The 21,905-nt window shown below is 67.0% G+C and overlaps 2 protein-coding genes across 3 annotated transcripts; both read right to left on the reverse strand.

The window, feature by feature from the left end:
- Nucleotides 1-597: 597 nt before the first annotated feature.
- Nucleotides 598-7,133, reverse strand: LOC147413905 (actin filament-associated protein 1-like 2). 2 transcript variants are annotated; one of them, XM_086477205.1, is made up of 17 exons: nucleotides 7,118-7,133; nucleotides 4,513-4,641; nucleotides 4,336-4,410; nucleotides 4,141-4,217; nucleotides 3,795-3,885; nucleotides 3,505-3,722; nucleotides 3,179-3,358; nucleotides 2,877-2,960; nucleotides 2,610-2,688; nucleotides 2,314-2,531; nucleotides 2,096-2,226; nucleotides 1,882-2,002; nucleotides 1,651-1,759; nucleotides 1,385-1,534; nucleotides 1,107-1,270; nucleotides 887-997; nucleotides 598-777 (listed from the first exon to the last, which is right to left on the reverse strand). In XM_086477205.1, exons 1-17 carry the CDS (start codon nucleotides 7,131-7,133, stop codon nucleotides 751-753), a joined length of 1,980 nt encoding a protein of 659 aa, XP_086333331.1. In that variant the 3' UTR covers nucleotides 598-750. The 2 variants fall into 2 exon arrangements, with proteins under 2 accessions (XP_086333331.1, XP_086333330.1); XM_086477204.1 differs by having other exon boundaries at nucleotides 1,119-1,522; nucleotides 2,610-2,713; nucleotides 2,857-2,960.
- A 1,600-nt stretch (nucleotides 7,134-8,733) lies between these two features.
- Nucleotides 8,734-17,311, reverse strand: DMTN (dematin actin binding protein). Its single transcript, XM_086477266.1, has 17 exons — nucleotides 17,134-17,311; nucleotides 12,747-12,810; nucleotides 12,387-12,443; nucleotides 11,723-11,797; nucleotides 11,408-11,563; nucleotides 11,237-11,281; nucleotides 11,013-11,121; nucleotides 10,810-10,866; nucleotides 10,571-10,723; nucleotides 10,355-10,464; nucleotides 10,161-10,266; nucleotides 9,973-10,037; nucleotides 9,812-9,860; nucleotides 9,520-9,527; nucleotides 9,206-9,265; nucleotides 9,043-9,123; nucleotides 8,734-8,962 (listed from the first exon to the last, which is right to left on the reverse strand). Exons 3-17 carry the CDS (start codon nucleotides 12,402-12,404, stop codon nucleotides 8,849-8,851), a joined length of 1,206 nt encoding a protein of 401 aa, XP_086333392.1. The 5' UTR covers nucleotides 12,405-12,443; nucleotides 12,747-12,810; nucleotides 17,134-17,311; the 3' UTR covers nucleotides 8,734-8,848.
- Nucleotides 17,312-21,905: the final 4,594 nt, after the last annotated feature.

The raw sequence follows: 21,905 nt of genomic DNA on the forward strand, positions 1-21,905 counted from the left end.
TACACCTCTCCCCAGGCTGGGGACAATCCCCCCCTGCCCCCCCAGTGCACGCCAGGACAAGGATAGCCCCCTCCCCAGCTCACCGCTTCCCGCAGCACAACCCAACAGAAGTTTTAGGATTGCCTTTTTTTTTTTTTTTTTATCCTTAAAAAAAATAACAATAAATGTTTCTATGATTCAAAACAAGCCATGGCGAGCACAGCTGCTGGGAAGCAGCCCAGGGCCCAGCCTGGGTCCCGCTGACTCCAAAAAAGGTGCAATTAGGTGCCCCAAGCAGCCCCCACCAGTCTGCGTGTCCCCCCCACCCCCAGTTGCTCAGTCTGGGGTGTATCCGCACCCACTCCCACCACCGGGTATCCCCGGCGGGGCTGGGGTGCTGCTGGTGCGCCGTTTTGACCACAGCCGCGCTGGGGACAGAGCTGGCAGCTCATGAGGTTGGCAACTGGGAAATCTGTGCCCCAAAACCGAGGTGCTGGGGCGGGTGAGAAGGCAGCGAGCCTGGGAGGGGCTCGCAGCCCCCCCCAGCATTCATGCCACAGACACTAGAAACCCACAGAGAGTTTATATGTATATATATATACATATATATATAAAAATATAGATGTGCGTAGTTGTAGTGTTGATATGGATGGTTAAAAAAAGCAGGTACCAGGCTGGCCCTGCACGATCCACGTGCAGCCCGACGTTCTGCTGAGGGATACCCGGTCCCACGGGGGTGGGTGCTGCCCCGGGGGGCTGCTGCGGCGTTGCTCACATCGCCGACTTCATCTCCCACTCCTGGAAAGCGGGCGAGACGGGTGGTGAACCCCCTCCTTGTCTCAGCACCATGGGGGGTCCCCCAGCTCACCTCAACTCTGCCCTCCCCCACGCAGCCCCTGGCCGGTACCTTTCTCTTCTGCATCACTTTTCCCTTCTCCACCATGACCGGGGAGGGAGATGGCTTCAGGGCGCTCTTCGCCGACGTGGTGCGCTTCAACAGCGGCGTGAAGAATGAACCCTGCCGGAAAAACGGAGCGGGGAGAGGGCGATGCTCGCCCTCCCGAACCCTTCACGCTCCCTGCAGCCCCTGCCCTGCCCCGCTGCCTGTCCCCGGTGCCCCCCGCTACCTCGGAGCCAGCCGAGCTGGCGGTGGCAGCGGTGATGTGGCTCTTCAGCGACTTGCCGATGGCCAGCAGGTTCATCTCGGAGCCGGCTTTCAGCCTGCCCTTCATGCGGCAGGCCCTCTCCAGCTGCCCCACCTTCTCCTCCAGCTTGGGGAAGGCTCTCTTCCCTGCAAGGAAAAACGGGGGCACTGCCAAACCTGGGCACCCCTCGATCCCGCTAGATGCGTGGGCAAGGGCTAGGCACCCCCCGGCACAGGGGCAGAGCCCCTGGGTGGCCCTACCGATGAGGATATCCAGCCCATCCCTAGCTCCTTTCCTCTCAGGCAGCGTCAGGGTGCGCTGGGACCGGGAGACACCTCCGCTCCGGAGCTCAGGGCTCCCCTTCGCCCGCTGCGGGCTGGCAGCCCTGCCTCGGAGAGCTGGCACCGATGCTGGGGAGGAAGGGCAGAGGAAGCCCCAGAGCCTCCATCCCGGCACGTGGGGTTGGGGGGCAGGGTTGGGGGAGACCCCGCTGCTCCTCTGGATGGAGCATCCAGCCACCGCTCACCTGCCTGCGAGGGCAGGGGGCTGCCCGGGGCGTCGCTGCAGGCACCGGTGGGCAGCGCGGACACGGGTCTCTGGCGCTGCCCTTGCGCGGCTCGGTCCAAACTCTGCTGCTGCGGAAGGAAGCCCGGGAGAAGCCCATGGGCAAGAGGAGGGTGGGAGCCCCTCGCCCCCACCCTGGGGCTCGCATTGTGAGGGGGGGGGGGGGGGGGCAAGGTGCATCAGTGGAGGTTACCAGCTGCTGCAGCCGCTCCGCGTTGGAGTAGAGGTGCTTGGGGGCCTCGGCTGGCGGGAGCTGCCCGAAGGGGTCGTCCATGTAGGCGTTGGGGGTCGGGACACGGCGCAGCAGCAGCCCGCTGCAAGCAGGAGGGGGGTCCCATTGCTGCCTGTGACCCCTCAGTGTAGTGGGAGGACTGGGGCCGGCCGTGCACCGGCCAGCGTCTCCTTACCCCGCAGCAGGGCAGCTGCTGGCATCGCCCAGCTTGGGGGTCTCGGCGCAGGGGCTGTCACCAGCCAGCTCCCCTCTTCCCCTGGCCCGCAGGGTCTTCAGCCAGGCTTCCCTCTCCTCATCCGAACGGGTCTGGCGTGGGGAAGAAGGTCTGAGCTCAGCGGGTTCCCCCCTGGGGGAGGAACACGGGGTGGCGGGGATGGCGGGGGTCCCGCTCACCTGCAGCAGGGCGAGCTCCCGGCCCCGCTGGGCGATGCGGATGCGGAGGTGCTGGGGGGAACCGGCGGCCGCCCCGGGGGAGACCTCGCAGCCCTCCAGCCGTAGGGCGCAGACGGGGCGCTGGGCACCCCCGGGCTCGGGGAACATGCGGAGGGCTCCCCGCCGCACCGCGCACCACAGCCGCTGCCACCGCCCGCGCAGCCGCACTGCCAGGAAACCTGGGGGTGCATCCCCACCCCGTCAGCAGGGGCACGGGGTGCAGGGACACCCCTTCGCCCCGTCTTCACGCACCGCACCTCCTTTAGCATCCTCTCCGGGCCGGGGGCTGCGGGCAGAGCTCTGCTGGGAGCCATCCTCCTCCTCCTCCTTGCCGATCTGGGACGCAGCAGCCTGAGAACAGAGACGCAGAGAGCCCCATCCCCTGCAGGTGTTACACTCCCAGCACCCTGACCCCCACCCACCCCAACAGGGACAGTGGGACAGGGCATTGGGGTGTACCCTTGACACCCCCCAGCAGCCCCTTCCTCATGCCTGGGTTTCCCAGGGAAGGATGAGCGGCTCACCCTGTCGAGCCTCGAGGATGGGGCCGTTGGGACGCTGATGGCTGCCAACCCGCTCGGGGCATCGCTGCTGACCTCTTCAATCACCTGCCAAGGGAGAGGGGGGGACGCTGCAGCCCTGGGCTCCCGCTCCCCCATCGAACGGGGGTTCCAGGCACCCCCAGGATGGGAGAGGAGCTGGGGACCCAATGGGTTGTCCCCAACCGCCTCGGGAGCACCCCAGCAGGGCTGTGCCCCCATTTCTCCCTGCCCACCCCTCCCCTCCTGCCCACGCAGAGCTCTGCCAGGCTGCAACACCTCCAAACCTTCCTCCAGTCCTCAGCCTGCTGCCGGCTCTGGAAGCCGATGACCAGCGCCTCGCCTGCCGTCCCCATCACCTTCAGGGCGTGCGGCATCTTCTTGCCGCGCTTGGCCTTGGAGGCCACGCGGCAGCCCCGCAGATCCAGCTCCAGCACTGGCTGCGGGTCCGTGGCACACCTGAAGCACTGCGGAGGCATGGCGGGGGTCAACAGAGCTCGGGGACCTGCTCCCACCCTCCGTCCATCCATCCATCCATCCGTCCATCCATCCATCCATCCATCCATCCATCCATCCATCCATCCATCCATCCATCCATCCTCCGGCTGCTCACCAGCAACACGTGCTCCCGGACGATAAAAAGCTGCTTCACCCACTGCCCCAGCCAGCGCCTCCTCCAGAGGAAGCCGCAGAGCTGAGCCTCGGGGCGACCGGGGGGCTCAGCACCGGCCCCGGGGGCTGGTGGCCGCCGCAGGTAGTGGGCACGGTCCGTCACGCCGTCCTCGTCCTCCTCGTATGACTCGTAGTGGCTGCTGTCGGTGTCGGCGTCGCCTGAGAGCCGGGATGGCGTCAGGGTGGTGGGTGCACGCGGGTGGCGGGGAGGGGGTGCGGTGGGGTGCTCACCGGAGCCAGCGCATCTGCCGGAGCCGAGGGGTTCGGCATCTTCGTAGGAGTCCTCGGCTGGTGGGGATGGCGAGGCGCCCGGCACCTTGCTCTGGGGAGACAAGGGGTGCTCTGAGGGTGCTGCCATCCCCGGGGTGAACCTCACAGGGTCCCCAGGGGGTTGCTGGTGGGCTCTGCCCAGAGCTGGCAGGCAGCACAGGAACCTTCCTGGCCTGGTCGGACCCCTGTGCGAGCAAGGTTGCAGTGCAGGGATGGTCACCGAGTGCCCTTCTTGCACCCCCTGTCCCAGCACGGTGCTGCTGCCTGAGTCCCCCCGCACACCCGCAGCCCCCCTGCCCACCCTTACCCCTCCACGCAGGCTCAGGGCACTGGCCGGGCGGCACTCGCGGGTTCTCCCTCCTGTTGCATCCGCCGTCCTGGTTCCTGGGGGGAAAAGCAGGACTGGCAGCGGTGGGGAGGGTGGGCGAGGAATCGGGCATCCCTGGCCACGCAGGATGAGCCACCGGTGGGCATGGGGTGTGGGTCAGAGCGTGCGACTCACCCGGGCTGGCCCGGTCCTGTGGGGTCCCCGGGGAGGGCGAGAGGCAGCGCATGATCATATATTCTGCATCCTCTGCTGCGGGGTGGGGGGGGGAGCACCCAGTCACAGCCCCGCTCCCGGCCCCTTTTCCCTGCTGCCCACCGCCCCGTCACCCCCTACCCACAGACCCACGCTCACACGGGGGGCTCTGCAGCCGCGAGAGGAGATCGGCCACCGACTTCTTCTTGGCCCGAGCCGTGGAGCTGAGGCTTTCCCGGTCCAGGATGAGCAGGAAGGACCGCAGGTCCGACAGCAGCTTGTCCAGGTCTGCAGGGGACAGGGACGGGCCATCACACCCCACCAGAGGAGGGTGCAGGCAGGGATGCCCATCCCCTGCCCGCCTCACTGGGCAGGCCTGGCAGGGGGTCCCCGGTGCCCAGCAAACAGCCGCGGGGGTTACGTGCGCTGCCGGCTGTGCCCCCCGCTCCCGGCACCTGCCCTGGCTCCGCACAATCCAGCTATTGATGGGCCCGGGGTGCCAGGGGAGGATGAGGAGGGGGGATGAGGACCCACGCTGCTGAAGGCTCCTCTGTGTGCGCTCACAGAGTGGGTCTGTTCCCGCTTAGGGCGAGGGGAGCCACGGCCGGGGGGCTGCGATGGGCAGCCCAATGTGCCGCTCCTCCGTGCCGCCAAGGAGGAGGAGGAGGAGGAGGAGGAGGAGGAGGCATGGCGCATGGGAGCTGCTGCTGAAGGCTGCTTTGGGCACGCCGAAAATGCTGAGCATTCACCCACTGCCCGCTCCGAGGGCAGGGAGCGGGGTCAGGGCTCAGCGCCAGCTGGGGACCCCGACCCTGCCGTGCCAGGACAAAGCAGGACAAGGAGCTGCTTTGTGCCTCCTCGCCCTGGATGGGGCAGACGGCAGTCCCACACCCCGCACCCTGCTCCCAGTTGGGGGAAAACGGTGCAGAGCCGCTGCCGAAACCCGCTGCCTCCTGGCGAGGGGCCTGGCTGCGCTGGCTGCCCCCACACCACCCCGCTTCGATCCCAGCCTCCCTCCTCGCCATCCCCCTGCGAGGAAAAAGAGGGACAGCCCCAGCAAAGCCATGCTGCCCCAGTGACTCCCCGCAACGTCCCAGGTGACCCCGGCATCCCCGTGCCCTGCATCCCGCATCGCTCTGGGCTGGCGGGGATGCAATGCACCCCCAAAGCCAGTGGCAGGGGGGAAGGAGCCCACCGACCCCGTGTCCGTTACAGGGGACATGGGAGAAGCCCCTGCGGAGGTGCTGGCACAGGGCGGGGAGCACTGTCCCCCTCCCCGGTGTCCCCAGCTGGGGAGCACACACCCCTGCCCAGGGGGAGAGGAAACATCTGGCAGGGCAGCGAGGCTGAGCAATGCCGGAGCTGGGCCCAAACATCTGGATTTCCCTGGAAACTGGGGAAGGGGAGGGGGGAGACCAGCTCCCTGGGGGACTGGCGGGGGGGTGGGGGTGTGCCGGGGCAGAGGCTGGCTGAAGGGACCTGTGGGCAGAGCGCGAGCGTGGTGGGGGACAAGGACTGTCCCCCATGCCCGGTGTGCCTGGCTCTTCCTCTCCCTCCCTTTCTCCTCTCCTCCACCCAGGCCAAATTCCTCGGCAATGACATCTCCGTCCACTCACCCCCTCAGCCCTCCCTGCACCTCCCCCTGCGCTGTGTCCCCCCCTCCCCCGGCCACCCCCGATGCCCTCGGTGGGGCAGGAGGGTTGCGCTCGGTGATGCCCGGCCATGCCCGCAGCCCGGTTCGGAGCAGGCAGGGGCTGCTCTCACCCCTGAGGCCATGCCAGCTGCCTGCTGCCGGGGCCAAGGGAAGGCAGCCCAGATGAAAAACATCTGCCTCGGTCTCGGAAAACGCCCCCCCCAAACACCCAGCCGTCTCCTCGCAAAGCGCCCCGCTCCCCCGCGACACGGCCCAGACCCACAGCATCCTCATCCTCGCAGGAGGAGGAGGAGGAGGAAGAGGAAGGAGGCAGCTGCCCGAAGGATGCCACGGGAGCTTGCCGTCCCTGGGTGATGCCAGCACCCCGGGGTGGGGGGATTCGGGGCTGGTAACTCTGCCCTGCGGCCACGTGTAGTTTTCTCTATGCAACGAGGTGCGAGAGGTGCCCGGGCTCAGCCTTGCTCCCCCGTGGGGTGCAGGGGGAGGGGGGGGCTGAGCAGTGGCTCAGGGGCACCCCAAGGCTCTCGGGGCAGCTCTCGCCCAGCGCGGGATGACTCAGAGGAGGAGGCTGGAGGCCGCCCGGAGATGCCGCTGGCCGCAGCGTGACCCGTCGAGGCTCCAGGCCACGGGCTCAAGGGCGGAGACCCTCCCCCCCGTGGCCGCTGCACCCCCAACCCCCCCCCCCCCCCCCCAGGAGGGTGCTGGCACAAGCCCTGGCATCCCAAACCCTGCCACGGCACCGCGCACTGGCACCCCGCTGCGTTTGGGGGGCACCCGGGCACCCCCGTCCCTGCTCCCACACCCCGAGCCCTGACACCCACGCCTTGCCCCTTCCACCCCTTCCCACCCCACAGCCCCACGCACCTTCCCACCACCCCAGACCAACCCCCCCCAAACTCTCCCCCCTTTTGCACACTCTCCTCCTTCCCTCGCACCTCCTTTCCCTTCCATCCCCCCCCCCCCTTTTCCACGCTCGCACCCCCTCCCCACGCCCTGCTCTACCCCACGCACACCCTCTGCCCTCTCTTTCACCCCTTTGCAGGCTCCCACACCCCCTCCCCAGCAGCCTTGCACCCCTTTGCACCCCCCACCCCCCCACCCCACCGGTACCTCTCTGCCGGGCCATGGTGCGGGAGCGCTCACATCGCGGCGGGACCAGGACCGGGACCGGGACCGGGACCGGGGCAGCGCTGCCCCGGCTCGGCTCGGCTCGGCTCGTACACGCCCTACGGGCCCCCAGTACAGCCCGGTTGGGGCGGGGGGGAGGCGGGGAAGGGCTCCGCATCCTCCTCGGAGCACCACCGCCATCTGCAGGGACCTGGGGCCGGGGGAGGAGGAGGAGGAGGAGAAGGAGAAAGAGGAGGAGGGAGGGGGTCGGGAAGGAAAGCAGCACAGCCGGGCTGGATAAAGCCATTTCACCTTTAATTGTAAGCAAAAAATCACTCTCACGCGGATTCTCCGACACCAGCAAATAAAATAAACTCTAACAAAACAGAGAAAGTGAATCACTGTAGTCCAGTCAGAAAACAACCCATATTTATATATATATTTATAGATATGTCGTTCGTAGAGTAGCAGTGAAAGGCAAGTATGGGCCAGTGATTTCCCGATAAATTACATTCTTTACACCCCAACAAGGTCTAGCGGCTGGAAAGTGGTTGGAAACAGAAACCGGGGAGCGTGGGGGGGGGGGGGGGCGGGGGTGCAGAGGCAGAGGGGTTCCTGCCCAAAACGTGTGCCCAAAGAAAGGATGGGAGAAGTGCGAGAAGGGAAGGTGCTGCCTGGTGCCGAGCCCTGCCTGCAAAGCGGCTGGAGGAGGAGGGGGGGGGGGGGGGGGGGGGGGTGGCAGGCAGTGCTGCCCAGACCCCCAGCAGCCTCGATGCCCATCGGGCCGTGCCCTGCTCCTTTCCACCCCGCTGCATCGCCCCGCTGCATCACCCCGTTGCTCTGCTGCATCATATCCCCCCCCCCCCCCCCCGCCCCAGCGCATCACCCCGCTGCAGTTTGAAATGCAGCAGGAGCTGCTGCCCCAGGGACCCCCGCCCTGTCACCCCCTGCCCCATCCCGCTGTGCTCCACCTCGCTGGCATCCCAACCCTGCCCCCCGCCAGCCCGGTGCCAGGCAGGTTTTGGCAGTGTACGTGTCCTTGGGGTCCTCGCTGCAGCAGCTGGCACAGGAGGGACCGGCTGCGGGGGGGCGGGGGGGGCGTTAAGAGGGGGGGCTGGAGGCGTGGGGGGCAAGGTGGGATGCCGGCCTGGCAGGAGCTGGGAGCACATCGGTCTGGCAGTGAGTCGGCCCCCAGGCTCTTCCCAAGTCTCGGGGTGAAGGCGTGGGGGGGGGGGGGGGGACGGGGACGACGGACAGAAGGTCGTCCTAAATGCGGGGGGGCCGGAGGCAGCCGACCCCCAGGGAGGAGGGAAGTCACCCCGCTGCCCACTCCCCGGAGCCGGCGTGCTCCCGGCCAGCCGAAAGCAGAGCCAGGCACTGCCCCTGCCAGCATGCCGGGGGGGGGGGGGGGGGGAAGAGGGGGCCACAAAGCACAGAGACCCCCCCCAAACCCCCCTCCCCTCCTGGCTGAACCGTGCCTGCTCTGGGGCAGGGCCTGTCCCCAGCCCCATCGCCCTCGCTGTAAGCCGGGTGGCGGAGGCAGGTTCGAGCCCCCCTCCCCAAACCCTGTTCCCCGCAGGAGGAGTGAGGCAGGGGGCAGAGCCCGGGGGCGGGGGGTGTGTGGGGTGGGCTGGGGGAGAGAGGGGAAGGGGAGGGGGTCGTAGTAAAAACCAGCTGAGAGCCCTAAAGCGGTTACACGGCGCGACACGGACTGAGCTCGGGGCCGAGGTGGGCTCAGAAGAGGAAGGCTTTCTTCTTCAGCTCGTTGCGCTTCCAGAGGGCCAGCTTGCTGAACTCCTCGGGGGGCATCGCGAAGACCTTCAGGAAATCCTCGGGGGAGAGGTGCCGCTGGGGGAGAGGAAGGTGACGGGGTGCTGGTCCGTCCCCCACCACCTCCGTACCCCCCAAACCACTGGTTCAGCCCCTACCTCCAGCCTGGTCCTGTCCACGCCGGGCGGCAGCTTGACGCGGCCTCGGTTTGTCACCATCAGACTTTCGTAGGGGTAGATCTGCGAGGGGGCAGGGGGGAGGCTGTAAGACCCTCTCCACAGCCCCCCCCATCCCCTCTCCCAAGCCCCCAGCCCCGCTCACCTTTTGCTCCAACATGCTGGGCAGGGAATTGCCTCTGTCCATGCGCCCACGCTGGCCGTTCTGAGGGGGCAGAGCCTGGCATCAGCTGCGACCCCCACCTCCCCGAAAGGCTGCCCTCTCCCACCTGAACTGAAGCCAAGGTGGTGGGCTCCAGCCCAGGGACCAGCACACCCACCCTCCCCACCTCCAGCTCTCCCCTCTCCCCTCTGGGACTCATCACAGCGGTGGCCCCGGTGTTGGTGTCCCACTGCCCCCCGCCAGCGTACATCACCCTCTCGCTGGGTCTCCGCGCTGGCAGCCAGAGGAGTGCTTACCTGCAGGCCTGGAAAACAGAGAGGAGCAGGGCTCAGCCCTGGGGACCCCCCCACCGTGGCCCCCCACCATCCTCCCCTGGGTGATAACAAGCCCCAAGAGGGGATTTTCCACCCTCTGCTGAGCTCAGGCTTGCCCCAGCATCCCGCATCCCTGGGGACATATCCCAATACTGGGGACACTCCCAAGTCCCCCAGAACACCCTCAAATCCCCCTGAACACCCCCAAAACCCCCAGGACACCCCTGCATCCCCCAATCCCAGATCCATCCCCACGCCAGGGGTTGATGCTCACCCGGACTGCTCTTCTCGCTGCCTGCCGAGCTGAACTCTGCCGACTGCAGCTGCAAGGGGAGGAGAGGGGACAGCATCAGAGCGGTGTCACCCCCAGACCCCACCTGAGGCCGTGTGGCCCCGGCAGCGCGGGGGGGGGGGGGCTGCTGCCTGCCCACTCACCCGGGTGAGGGTGCTCCTGCCCGAGGCGGGCAGCGAGGAGCTCTTGTAGCTCCCCATGTGCAGAGCTGCGAGAGAGCGAGACGGTCAGAAGTGCAGGCAGGGCTGCGGGAGCTGGCAGGGGTGCAGGCAGCTGGAGCTGCCAGGTTGGGAAGGGACAGGACGGGATGCAGGAATTGCATCCCACTTACACGTGTGGAAGGGTGTCCGGTCCGGCAGCGAGCGGGTTTTTCTCCGGATCGGGAGAGATTTCTCCATCTCTTCTTTCAGGATCAGCTTCCCGAGGTTGGAGGTGACCTGGGGGGCAAAGGGACACGGGTGGGGGTCAGTGTCAGCATGTCCCCAGCCCCTCACAGGGTGCCCACCTGCCCGCTCTGCCCCTCACCTTGCTCAGCTCCTGCCTTTGGAGCTCACGCAGGTTCTTCATCTCCTTCGTCAGGTCCTCCTCCTCCTCCTCCCCTCTCTTGGAGGCCATTCGCCTCCTCCACTCCGTCTCTGGGGGAAGAGAAAGGACGTTATGTCCATCCCTGCAGGGTCTGGGGGGGGGGGATCAACCCCCTGATGCAGCCCACCCCCTTGCCTGCCCCTGTTCCCCACCTACCCACGACGGCCAGGGATGGGGGGCACGGCCAGTAGTCGGTCTCAATCTTGGCGGGCTGGTTGGGGTCTGGGGGCTGCGCCGCCGGGAACTTGGAGGATTCGATGATCAAGTCCTCTATGAGATGCTTCCCATGGTGGGCGCCGGGATGGTGCTCTGTGGGGCGCGGGGGGGGGGGGGTGGTGACGCAGCGCCCTGGGGTGCCCCATCCCACGGGACAGAGGCCCCCCCGCCCTGCTCACCTTTCTGCCTGTAGATCGGAGGCTTCTTGTAGATGTTGAGCTCCGTCGTGTCGGTCTCTGCGAGGGAAAAAGGGGCGTTGGGGGCCGGGAATAGGCAGCTCACGGCCATGGAAAGGGTCTCACGCAGCCCCCTATGGTGGGTCTGCACTGGGGTTCAGGCAGTGCCTGGGGAGGGGGCGTCAGGGTGCCTGGGGGGAGCGTACCGGGTCGGTGGAAGTGCTGCACGCTGCTGCGGGCCGAGCTGCTGCCCTGGCGAGAGGTGGGCTGCGGGGCACTGCTGGGGGTCCGGCTCTCCAGCCACTCCCGGATGACCTGCGGGCAAACGGGGCCAGTGAGCAGCAAGACCCCGGCAATTCGGCATCGCCCCCTCCCTCCTCAGAGCCCCCGCCTGCACCCCAGAGCTGGGGCAAGCGGTGTCGGTACTCACCTCCGGAGACGGAGGAGGAGAGATGGATTTGGGAGACAGGGAACGCTGGCAGAAGGCAAGAAGCAAATTACTCCAGCAGATCCATATTTCCCCTCTGGGAGCCCTCTTGGGGGGGGGAAGTTTCCCCCCATTGGCCCCCCAAAACAACCAGGGAACACAGGGCATCCTCACCTCTCGGCTCTGCGGCAGCTCCACGTGCTCCATGAGTGAGTAGGTGAAATGGGGTTCGTAGATCATCAAGTCGGGGCGCTCGATATCCAGGATCGCTTTGTCCTTGGGAATGGCGGCCAGGTCCTTGTAGCCTAGAACCTCATTGTCCATTTTGGCCTGGAAGGAAGGAAAAACACCTTTGTTTTTGGGCGCAGAACACTGGGGAATGGGGCTGGCTTCCTCCACGGTCCCGCTGGGGCGATGGAGAGGGTTTGGGGAGGCCCATGCTGCCCACGGAGGGAAGGATGTGGTGGGGAGGTGGGAGTGACCCCTTACCACGATGCTGGAGGGCGATCCGGGGACGCTGGACCCACGAGAGGAACAGACGCTCCCAGGGGAGGTCAGTGGTTGCTAGAAGGGGAGAAAAGGGGAGATTTTAGCAAACCTCATCCTCGGCACGGCCAGCCCAGGAAAGGGCTCAGGGTCACGGTTGGGACCCTGGGGCATGACAGGGGCGGGGTCCGGGGACACCCCTGTGCCCCATGGACCTCAGTGCACCGGGGCGAAGCGTCCTTGGGGACGGGGTATTTCTGGATGGGCGCTGGGGTCTCCTTTGCTCCAGCGTGGTAGTTCAGGGCAGGGGACACCCGGGAGGTGACAGTGGCTTGGCCAGGACACGTTGCCACTAGATGGTGCTGCCAGGCTGGGCTGGGAGGAGGAGGAGGAGGAAGGCAGGGCCCTGCTAGCAGCATCCCAGGGTGACTCTGACGATGTCCTTGGCCACCAGCCCCTGCCCTTGGCCGCTAGCCCCTGCGTGGCTTTCCTAGGCACGCAGGACTCCCCACAGCCTGCATGCCCCCAGCACCCTGCCCTATGCCCCCAGCACCTCGCCCGATGTCCTCAGCACCCTGCCAGCCCCCAGCACCCTGCCCTACGCCCCCAGCACCCTCCCCACAGCCCCCAGCGCCCAGCTCAGAGTGTATCCCCCCCCCCCCCTTACCTTCTGCAGTCTTTCCATTCAGCTGTGGGCTGGAGGGGCTGTGTCAGTCACAGGGTCCTGCACAGGGGGAGGCGCAGGGGTTTCGGGGTGCTGCCAGAGCGGGCATGGAGCACCCCAAAGTTGGTGCCCGAGGGTAGCAGGGCTGGGCATCACCCTCCTGCCAGGGGGCTGCCCCCCCCCACAACCTAAAGCAGCATGAGGCCAGCTCAGCCCCCCTGTCAAATATTCAGGCGCTGGCAGCAGGACAGGCTTGCCAGGGGATGTCACCATCCCTGGGGTGGCTGAACGGTCTCCGGGTCTGCCCCGGGGGCAGGGGAGAAGCACTGGGACATGCTGGACACCACCACCACCACCACTCACCGCTGCCTCTGTGGCTCCACATCCCTCTGGGTGCTAGCGCCGGGTTTGGGCTCGGGTGCTGCCTCTGCAACGGAGGCGAGAGAGGTGACAGCGACTGGCAGGATGACAACGATGGGAAGCTCAACCTTGTCCTCCCGTCGCCCCTGCAAAACCCCCCCCCGCCCTGCCCCGGTGCCCGCAGAGTCCTGCCCGGCTGCCCGGTGGCTGCTGACGAGTGCTGGCAAGCGGAGCAGAGGTAATGAAGCCCTTTGTCCCCCGGCAGCCAGCGGCCTCGAGAAGGCTCCAGCGGCAGCGGGACGGGCGTGCTGTGCTCAGCCCCTGCCCCTCAACCCCCGGGCCTGAGCCCTCCCTGTGCTGTAAACCCACAATGCCCCACACAAAGGGGAAAATTCCCCATTCTCCTCCAAAACTTCTCCTTTTCAGAGGGGAGGGCGGTTGGGGGGAAAAAAAAAACAACCCTCGTGCAACCCAGGCAACAACAACGGCAACAGCAGCGTGGAGCCCTCCAGACTCGGAAACCCACCCCTGCGCCCCCAGCCCTGCCGCCACCACCAGCCTGTGAGCAGACCTGGGGAGATGCCACCCCCTCTGGGGACCCCCCAACCCCTCCGCCCTCCAGCCCCACGGCTCCCAAAGCGGACGCAGAGCCCATCCCTGTGGGATGCAGAGATGGAGAAGGACCAGATCTGACAAAGCCCCGAGCATCCTCCAGCCCGGCAAGAGGTACCACCCTCGGCTCCCTCCTCCGAGGGTCGAGCTGGGACACGGAGGCTCTGCCAGCGGCTCTGGGCTTGAGGCTTTCCATGCAGGACCACCCTGCCACAAATAACCCCCGGTTTTGGCACTAAGGAGGGGGTCAAACTCACTCACACCCATTCCCAGCACCTCCCAGCTCTCCCAAGGATCCGCAGGACCCCGTGCCGGTGGGATGGGTGCCCCCAGATCGGCACCGAGTGCGGCACAAGGCGGCATTGTCCGAGTGAGCCGCGGCCGCCCTGCACACCCATGAGCTCACACTTTCCAGCGGCAGAGCCAGGGCAGCCCCCACATCCCCCCCCCCCAACCCCGCAGCCTCTGGTTCGCACCCCACGGCGTGCAGGGGGGCACAGGTGGGCTGGGGGGCAGGCGGTGGGGCTGGGGGGCTGGCGGTGGGGCTGCGGGGATGGCGGGGAGATGGATGAGATGGGGAATAGCAGGAGGAAGCAGCAAGAGGCCGGTGGGAGAGTGGGTGTGGGGACACGGTGGATGCAGCCACTGGCGGGGAAGGCAAACAAACCGGATCCAGGGGTGCGGAGAGATGCCACGACGGAACCGGAGGGGTGCGAGGGGTGCGAGGGGTGCCGGGGCTGCACAACCAGCTCCAGCACTGTCCCCCAGCAAAGCCGGGGGACACGGGGACACCTTATCTGTCGCAGGCAGGGAGCCACCGCCCTGCTGGCAGCCTTTTTCCCCATGGCAACCTCCAATCTCCCCAGCAGCCCTCGCTGGCAGGTCCCCCGCACCAGCCCTTGCTCGACGCGATAAGGCCAAGCCGGGAGCGTGTTTGGGATTTTCCTGGCCAGGAGGGCGAGGGGGAGCGGGGCGAGGGGTGTGTGTGAGGGGGTAACGCCACATCCCCCCCTCCCCTCCCGGGGCGATGCTGCAGGTACCCGCGGTGCTTCGCCGGAGCGGGGAGAGAGGAAGGTGCTGGGGATGGATGGATGGATGGGAAGAGGAAGAGCGATGGAGGGAGGGATGGACAGATGGACAGACGGACGGACCACGTGCCGGCGGGGTGTTGGCTCCCGCTGCTGCTGCTGCTGCTGCAGGAAGAGGCCGGTTCCCTCCTCCCCACCCCGAGGAAATCCGGATTTGACTTTTCGCAGCCGCCAAAGCCATCAGCTCCTGGCACCGGGGCCAGGCTGCACGAACCCCCCTTTCGCCCAGGACGGGAGAGGGAAGGGACCCCCCCCCTCCCCACCTCCAGCCTTCTTCCCCTCTCCTTCCTCCTCCTCACTGCCTGCCTTGGCTTTGCCATCGCACTGGGCACAGGCACCCCGCCGCTCCAGCAGCTGCCCCGGCTCCCCGCCAGCGGTGGGGGGGACACACATGACAATGACATGGCGGGGTCACAAGTTCCCCGAACAGACGGTTCCCGCCAGCCCTGGGAACGGCGTCCGGTGCTTCCCAGCCCAGTCCCGGCCTCCTCCTCCTCCTCCTCCTCCCGCTGCAAACGCCAAACAAACACGGCACGGGAGAGGCACCGAGCATCCTCCCCGCCTCGCCGGGGGAAACTGAGGCACGGCCGTACACAGGGGCCCCACTGGCAACTCGATCGCGGCGGGGCCAAGCCAACGGGGAGCACGTGGGTCCCCGACCCGTGTCTCACCGGTGTCCGGTTCCTCCTTTGTCCTGGTTCTCGCCCTTTCCTTCCCTGCCGGAGCATCGCTCGGCAGAGGGGAGCGACCGTTCGGCTATTGACAGCCCATTGCTTCCGTGCCATTGCACCCTGCCCAGGGACACCTCGGTGGCCTTAAAAGCCACCAGCTGCCAGTGCCTGGCCCCTGGGATTTTTCCATTGCCTGGGCTGGAGGGTGCAGCCTGCCTGTGTACCCTCCCGCAGACACGGGGCCGCTCTGTGCCTTAGTTTCCCTGGTTGGAGGAGGGGGAACAGCAGCGACCCACCTGCCCCTTCCAGGAGATGGGGCATTTCCCCCTCGTCTGGCAGCTCGGTTCCTCCCATCCGAGGGATCTGGGCCAACCCAGCTCCTCTCCTGGCCCCCAGCCCCACCAGAAAGCTCCGAGTCCTCCCAACAAGTTTAGAGTGGGGATGCATAACGCTCCCCTTAAAGCTCCTGAATTGGGGGGGGCGGGTGAGTGAGGGTCCATCCCTGGCCCCCCCTGCTCCGATGGCCACGCTGCAGCCCGCTTCGGGCAGCGGCTCACGTGGCACGTAATCTGGGATTAAAGTGGGATTAGCCTGCTCATCCCGCACGCGGAGGGGCCGGGAGGGACCCACTGGGGGTGTGTGCGGAGGCCGCGTCCCTCCGGGGCTCCCGGGGTGGGTTTGGTGATGCCCCTGGACCCCAAGAAGCGCCCCCCCACACCCCCCCAGCTCTGTCGGCTTTAGCGACCACCCCCACGGGATGCCCTGCGTGGAGCACTTCGGGGCGGTAGGACCCCGAGTCCCCCGGTGCCGTGCCTGGGGCCACCGCAGCGAGGCACCCACCTGGCAGGACACCGGGAGGTGGGATGCAGAGGGGGGCTCCCCGGGACTGAGGTGGCAGCTGGTGGCCCAGGTCTTCCCAGGGGACTCTGGGCTTAGCCCTACCTGACCACTGGCCCCGCACGCCCACGGCCAGGAGCCGAAACCCCCCCGCCCCGAGATGGCTCCATCCATGGCCAAGAGCTGGGGGGTGAGGCTTTGCACCCCAGTTTCCCCCAGGCAGCCCCGCGATGCTCCGTGGCAGTGGGACAATGGGAGTTTGGCCCCTCGGTGCCTTGCCAGGGGGGGCTGGATGGGGCCAGGAGGAGCGGGATGGGGGTCTCCAAAACGCTATGCCCATGGCAAGACCCCCCCCACCGCCACGGCCCCACCACGTCGCACGCAGGGATCACCAAACCCCATCACAGCCTGTGCCTGGGGGGGCGGGGGGGGGGAAGTGGGATGGGGAAGCCCCCCCACCTCCCCAGCAACAGCGCTGAGACCCCACAAACTCGCTCCATGAGTGGGGCCGGGAATGGCTGCTCTGCCCTCCTCCCTCGGGATATATGGACAACAAGGGGGGGGTGGGGTGGGGGGGGTGGGGATGTCCCTGCTCCGCTGGCCGAGCCGTGCTGGGGGGGGGGTGTGTGTTTCCCAGGGGGGGGTTGTGGGGTGAAGTGGGGTCCTGGGACCAACGCGCTGCCACAGAGGGGACATGGGTGGGGGTACCCCCCCCCTCCCCCAGTCAGCGATGGAGCCCGTGTCCCCGCCTAGGGTCACCGCCCTTACAGTCCCCGCGGCCGCCCCCAGCACATCCCCCCCCCCCAGCAAGGGCAGCTGGCTTTGCAGTGACAGCCGTGGGGAGGGGACACAGCCGCAGCCCCCACCCCGGAGAAGACGGGGGACAAGATGTGGGGCTGTGCCCAACACCCCCCCCCTCCTCCTCCAACATCCCCCCGGCAGCAGGGGGGGGGCCCACACAGAGCCAGGGGAGGGAGGGGGAGCGGTGGCACTGAAAGGCGACCAAAAAAACCCAAAGGGTGGCCACGCTGAGCCCAACCAACCGTCCTTCCCAGACCCCCCCCCCTGGCTGCGTGTCCCCCACCCACGGCCACCTCCCTTCCCCTCTCCCCACCGAGCCACCAGGCGGGAGAGGCGGGGGGGACACACACACACACACACACAAACGACACGGCCACTCACCTAAGGACGGGGACACCGCATACCTCCAGCCGTGCGGGGCTGTAAGGGGGATGCCCTTGGCCTCCTCCTCCTCCTCTGGCTTGGCCACCAAATCGTCCGGGGGTGTGTGTGTGTGTGTGTGTCCCCACACACCCCCCGTGGGGTGCTGGGCCAGCTGCCCTGGCTGCGGCCAAGCCACGGCCGGGCGCGCTGCGGCGCGCATCCGCGAGCGTGACAACGGGGCGTGCAAGCGGGGCGTGCAAGCGGGGCGTGCAAGCGGGCGTGCAAGCGGGCGGGCGTGGGAGCCTATCTCCCAGCCCCAGCGCCGAGGCTGTGCCCGGCCTCCGCACCGATAACGGCTGCCGGGCTGGCGAGCCGGGCGTGCGTGGGGGGCGTGCGGGGGTGGGGGTTGTGCGGGGGTGGGTGGGGGGTGCGTGGGTAGGGTGCGTGGGTAGGGTGCCGCTCGCCTCTCCCCACCTCTGCCGCTGGCTCCGTCCCTTTCCCCAACAAGAGGGGAATTAGCCGGCATCATGACGAAGCAGTATTCCGCTCCCACCGCTGCTCCCTCCCGCTCCCACCGCTTCCCCCGGCACAAAGAGGGAGGAAAACAGCCATAAACCCGGCCTGCCCGCCTGCCAGGAATAGCCCCACCGCTGCCAGGGGTCCCCAGCACCCCCCTCTTTGAGGGCGGCATCCCCTGCTTCCCCCCACCCCCCCCCAGCAAAACTACCCTGGCTGGGGTTTTGGCACTCGCAAGCCCCGCAGCGCTGAGCAGGGGGGCGGGTTGAGCACCCCACTGTGCGTGGGCTGGGCTGTGGTGGTGGGGGGGGGGGGTGAGGATGGAGCCCCCCCCCCTCCCCCTTCTGGCTGAGCCCCAGCGTGGGTTTGGGGGGCTCTGGGGGTGGCACACCCCCTCTTGCTGCCCTAGGAGGGGGAACACAGCGGGAGTTTCCATCTCCGGGGTCCAACAGAGCCCGGTGAGGGTCCGGGAGGTGCTGAGCATTTGCTAAAAAAAAAAAAATAAATCAAGCCCTGACTCTGCAGACGCTGCCCTGTCCCTGGGCACTGCCAGGGGGAGATGCTGCCCCTCGCTGCCCCCCCAGGTCCCAGAGTCCACAGCCCACCCCCGCTTTGGGGCTGGCGGGGCACCCAGGGGTGGGTGGGCTGGGGCAGGGCAGGGAGGCTGCAGCCACCCCGTGTCCCCGCCTCAGAGACCCTCAGCATGCAGGCCTGGCCAAGGACCCGGGGGAGGGTGGCACAGGATGGGTGCCAAGGCCAGAAACAACCCCCCCCCCCCCCGGGGGTGGCGGGGCTGCGTTGGTGCCGCAGCGCTGGGAGCTGGTGTCTATTCCCGGCGCTGTGTGGGAGAGCGCTGCCTGGTGACAGCGGCTCCGCTTCGGGGTCCTCTCCCCGGCGCTGCGCTTGCTGTTTGCTGCCTCAGTTTCCCTCCTGGCTTTAGCGAGGGCTGCTGAACCCCCTGGATGCACGTCCGGCGGGATGCACACCCAGGGATGTACATCTGGGGGGATGCACGCCTAGCGAAGCACATCTGGGGGGATGCACGCCCAGCGATGCGTGTCTGGGGGGGGGGATGCATGCTCAGGGATGCACGGCCAGGGATGCACACCCAGGGATGCACATCGGGGGGTGATGCACATCTGGGGGTGATGCACGGCCAGGGATGCACATCTGGGGGGATACATGTCCAGGGATGCACACCCAGGGATGCATATGCGGGGGGGATGAACGCCCAGGGATGCACACCCAGGGATGCACATCTGGGGGGGATGTACACCCAGGGATGCACATCTGGGGGGGATTGCACGCCCGGGAGGGGGTGCAAGCACGCACACGCCCTTGGCTGCCAGGGCCAGCCCAGCTCGTTGGACCACGAGCATCACCGCCTCGGCCCCGAGATGTCACCACGTCCCCGCGCTGAAGGGGCTTCTCCAGCCTCACCGGCTGCCCCCCCGGGGAACATGCCCATGAATAATCGAGGCTGTGGCTGCCTCCCCCCCGTGCTAACCCAGTTTCTCAAGCATGAAGACAACCACAGCGGCTGCTCGGCGGCGGCCACCTGCGCCCGGGGCTGCTCGGGTGCCTGAACCCGCCGTGGCACCCGCTGTAAGCTCAGCACACCCCCCCCCCCACCCCCCGCAACCCAACCTCCCCCCCCATCCTGCACCATGAGCCCAGCACCCGGGGGTGCCCAGAGGGAGGGAGGAGTTTGGAAACGCACGTATCCTGCACCAGCTGGGCACCGCGCCCCGGCTCTTGCACCCACCGAAAGCCAAGCCCGGCCGCGCTCGCCGGAGCCCCTCCAGGTGCCCGCCACCCTCGCAGGGTCACCCCTCGTCCCGGCGATGCCCTTCAAAGCCAGGCAGCTGCTGGCCCCCTCCCAGGGGGGCTGCTGGGGAGAAGGGGGGGGTATCGGGGTGCTGGGGGAGCAGGGCCCTACCTTCAAGGGAGCCCATGGCCTGCCGCAGGCAGGTCTGCCTCTCCGCCGGGAGCCATGCCAGCGCCGAGCATCCCCTCCCCTGCGCCGCACGGCACGTTGCTACAGCGACCGCCTCCCGCCGCAACCGGCTGGAGCGGAGCGATGGAGGATGTGCAGGAGCCTCCTTCGGCCTCGCCGAGCGATGGAGGGTGTGGAAGAGACTCCTTCAGCCTCACCAAGGGATGGAGGATGTGCAGGAGTCTGCTTCGGCCTCGCTGAGCGATGGAGGGTGTGGAAGAGTCTCCTTCAGCCTCACCAAGGGATGGAGGATGTGCAGGAGTCTGCTTCGGCCTCGCTGAGTGACGGAGGATGTGCAAGAGCCTCCTTCGGTTTTGCTGAGTGATGGAGGATGTGCAGGAGTCTGCTTCGGCCTCGCTGAGCGATGGAGGATGTGGAAGAGTCTCTTTCAGCCTCACCAAGGGATGGAGGATGTGCAAGAGCCTCCTTCGGCCTCGCTGAGTGATGGAGGATGTGCAAGAGCCTCCTTCAGCCTCACCAAGGGATGGAGGATGTGCAGGAGTCTGCTTCGGCCTCGCTGTGTGATGGAGGATGTGCAAGAGCCTCCTTCAGCCTCACCAAGGGATGGAGGATGTGCAGGAGTCTGCTTCGGCCTCGCTGTGCGATGGAGGATGTGCAAGAACCTCCTTCGGCCTCACCAAGGGATGGAGGATGTGCAAGAGCCTCCTTCAGCCTCACCAAGGGATGGAGGATGTGCAAGAGCCTCCTTCAGCCTCACCAAGGGATGGAGGATGTGCAGGAGTCTGCTTCGGCCTCGCTGTGTGATGGAGGATGTGCAAGAACCTCCTTCGGCCTCACCAAGGGATGGAGGATGTGCAAGAGCCTTCTTCGGCCTCACTGAGCGATGAAGGGTGTGCAGGAGCATCCCTCAGCCTCACCACCCTGCGGGATGGGGGCGAGGAGCTTTCCTGCAACCCCCAGGGCAGGGGGGGACTCAGCCCCTGCGCTCCTCTCTGCGAGGCAGGTGCCCAACCCAAAATTGCCCCCCCCCCCCCCCCCCCGCCCCACCGCAGGGCTGCTGGGGGCATCACCGCGGAGGAGCCGGGTGACACCAGCCCTGCGAGGGCCGGCCTGGGTCCGACCAGTGTCCCAGGGGACACCAGCCCCTGCCACCCCCCGCCTGTGATGCCCCCAGTCCAGATGATGGGAGCCCCTCTGTTGGGACTTGGACCCCGCAAGGATCGCGGGGTTGGGGATGGCAGCGGGGGGGGGGGGGATGGGGGCTGGCACCCATCACCTCTGCAGCGAGGTGGTTGCTCTGGGGTCACGGTTTTGGGGAGCTGCCCTCTCTGGCTGCACAGCCCCCTAACCCCCCAGAGAGCAAAGCCTTGGGAAAGGCTGGGCACGCTGCGGCGGGGCGAGACACCCTCCAGTGCACTTTCTGCACAGAGGACATTCCTGTCCCCCCCCCTCCCACCCCAGGTCTCACCTCAAAAAACAAGAAAGAAGCCGTGTGAGGGGTTTGGTGGGTTTTTTTGTTGTGTTTTTTTTTTTTCTCTTCTCCAGCCATAATTAAAAAGGACTCACCCTTCCGAGCCCTTTCTATCCCGGGAGGTCGAGAAGAAAGAGAGGGGAGGAAGGGGAAAACCCTGAAAGAAAAGAGAGGAAGGGCTTGGGAAGGAGAAGAGAAGGAGGGAGAGGGGGGCGAAAGGGATGAGGAAAAAAATTAAAGCGGAGATTACACAAAGGGAACTCCTCTACCTTTGAAGCTTTGGCTAAATTGGGGAGGGGGCGGCGGGGGCAGGGAGGGTCCAGGCCCAGTCGGCCCCTTTCTCAAAGCCTTCTCCTTTCAAGAATGTCTCGAATTCCTGCGGAAACAAGGAGCTGAGGTTGGGAGGAGGTGGGGGGGGGGAAGAAAAAAAAATTACCCCAGCCGCTCGGCTAATTCCTGCCCACCACACCTGGGCAGGCAGCGCTGGGCGCATTGTTCGGCTGTAATTGCTGGGTGTTGCATTTCTCTTCTGCTTTAAAGCTTCATTGAACTCAAACTGTTATAATTTTCTCCCCACGCCCCCCCCCCAGCCCCACTTCCCCCCCCGCATTATGCTGGCGGGGCTTTGTAGGGGCTGGGTGAGCTCCGGTGAGGGGATTACATCCTCCCCGCCGTCCGGCTGCCACCTCCCAGGGCATTGTCAGAGGGGAAAGCAATTATGGGGAGGGTGGGACGGCACGGGCTGGGGGCACCAAGCTTGGGGCTGGCAGGGGGGGGGCCAGCCCAGCCAGTGGCCTTCATGGGGAGGGCAAGCCGGTGGCCCCCGAGCAGCGGGTACCACGCCAA

The sequence above is a fragment of the Leptosomus discolor genome, chromosome 23 (assembly GCF_034619465.1).
Source record: "Leptosomus discolor isolate bLepDis1 chromosome 23, bLepDis1.hap2, whole genome shotgun sequence".
NCBI lineage: Eukaryota > Metazoa > Chordata > Aves > Leptosomiformes > Leptosomidae > Leptosomus > Leptosomus discolor.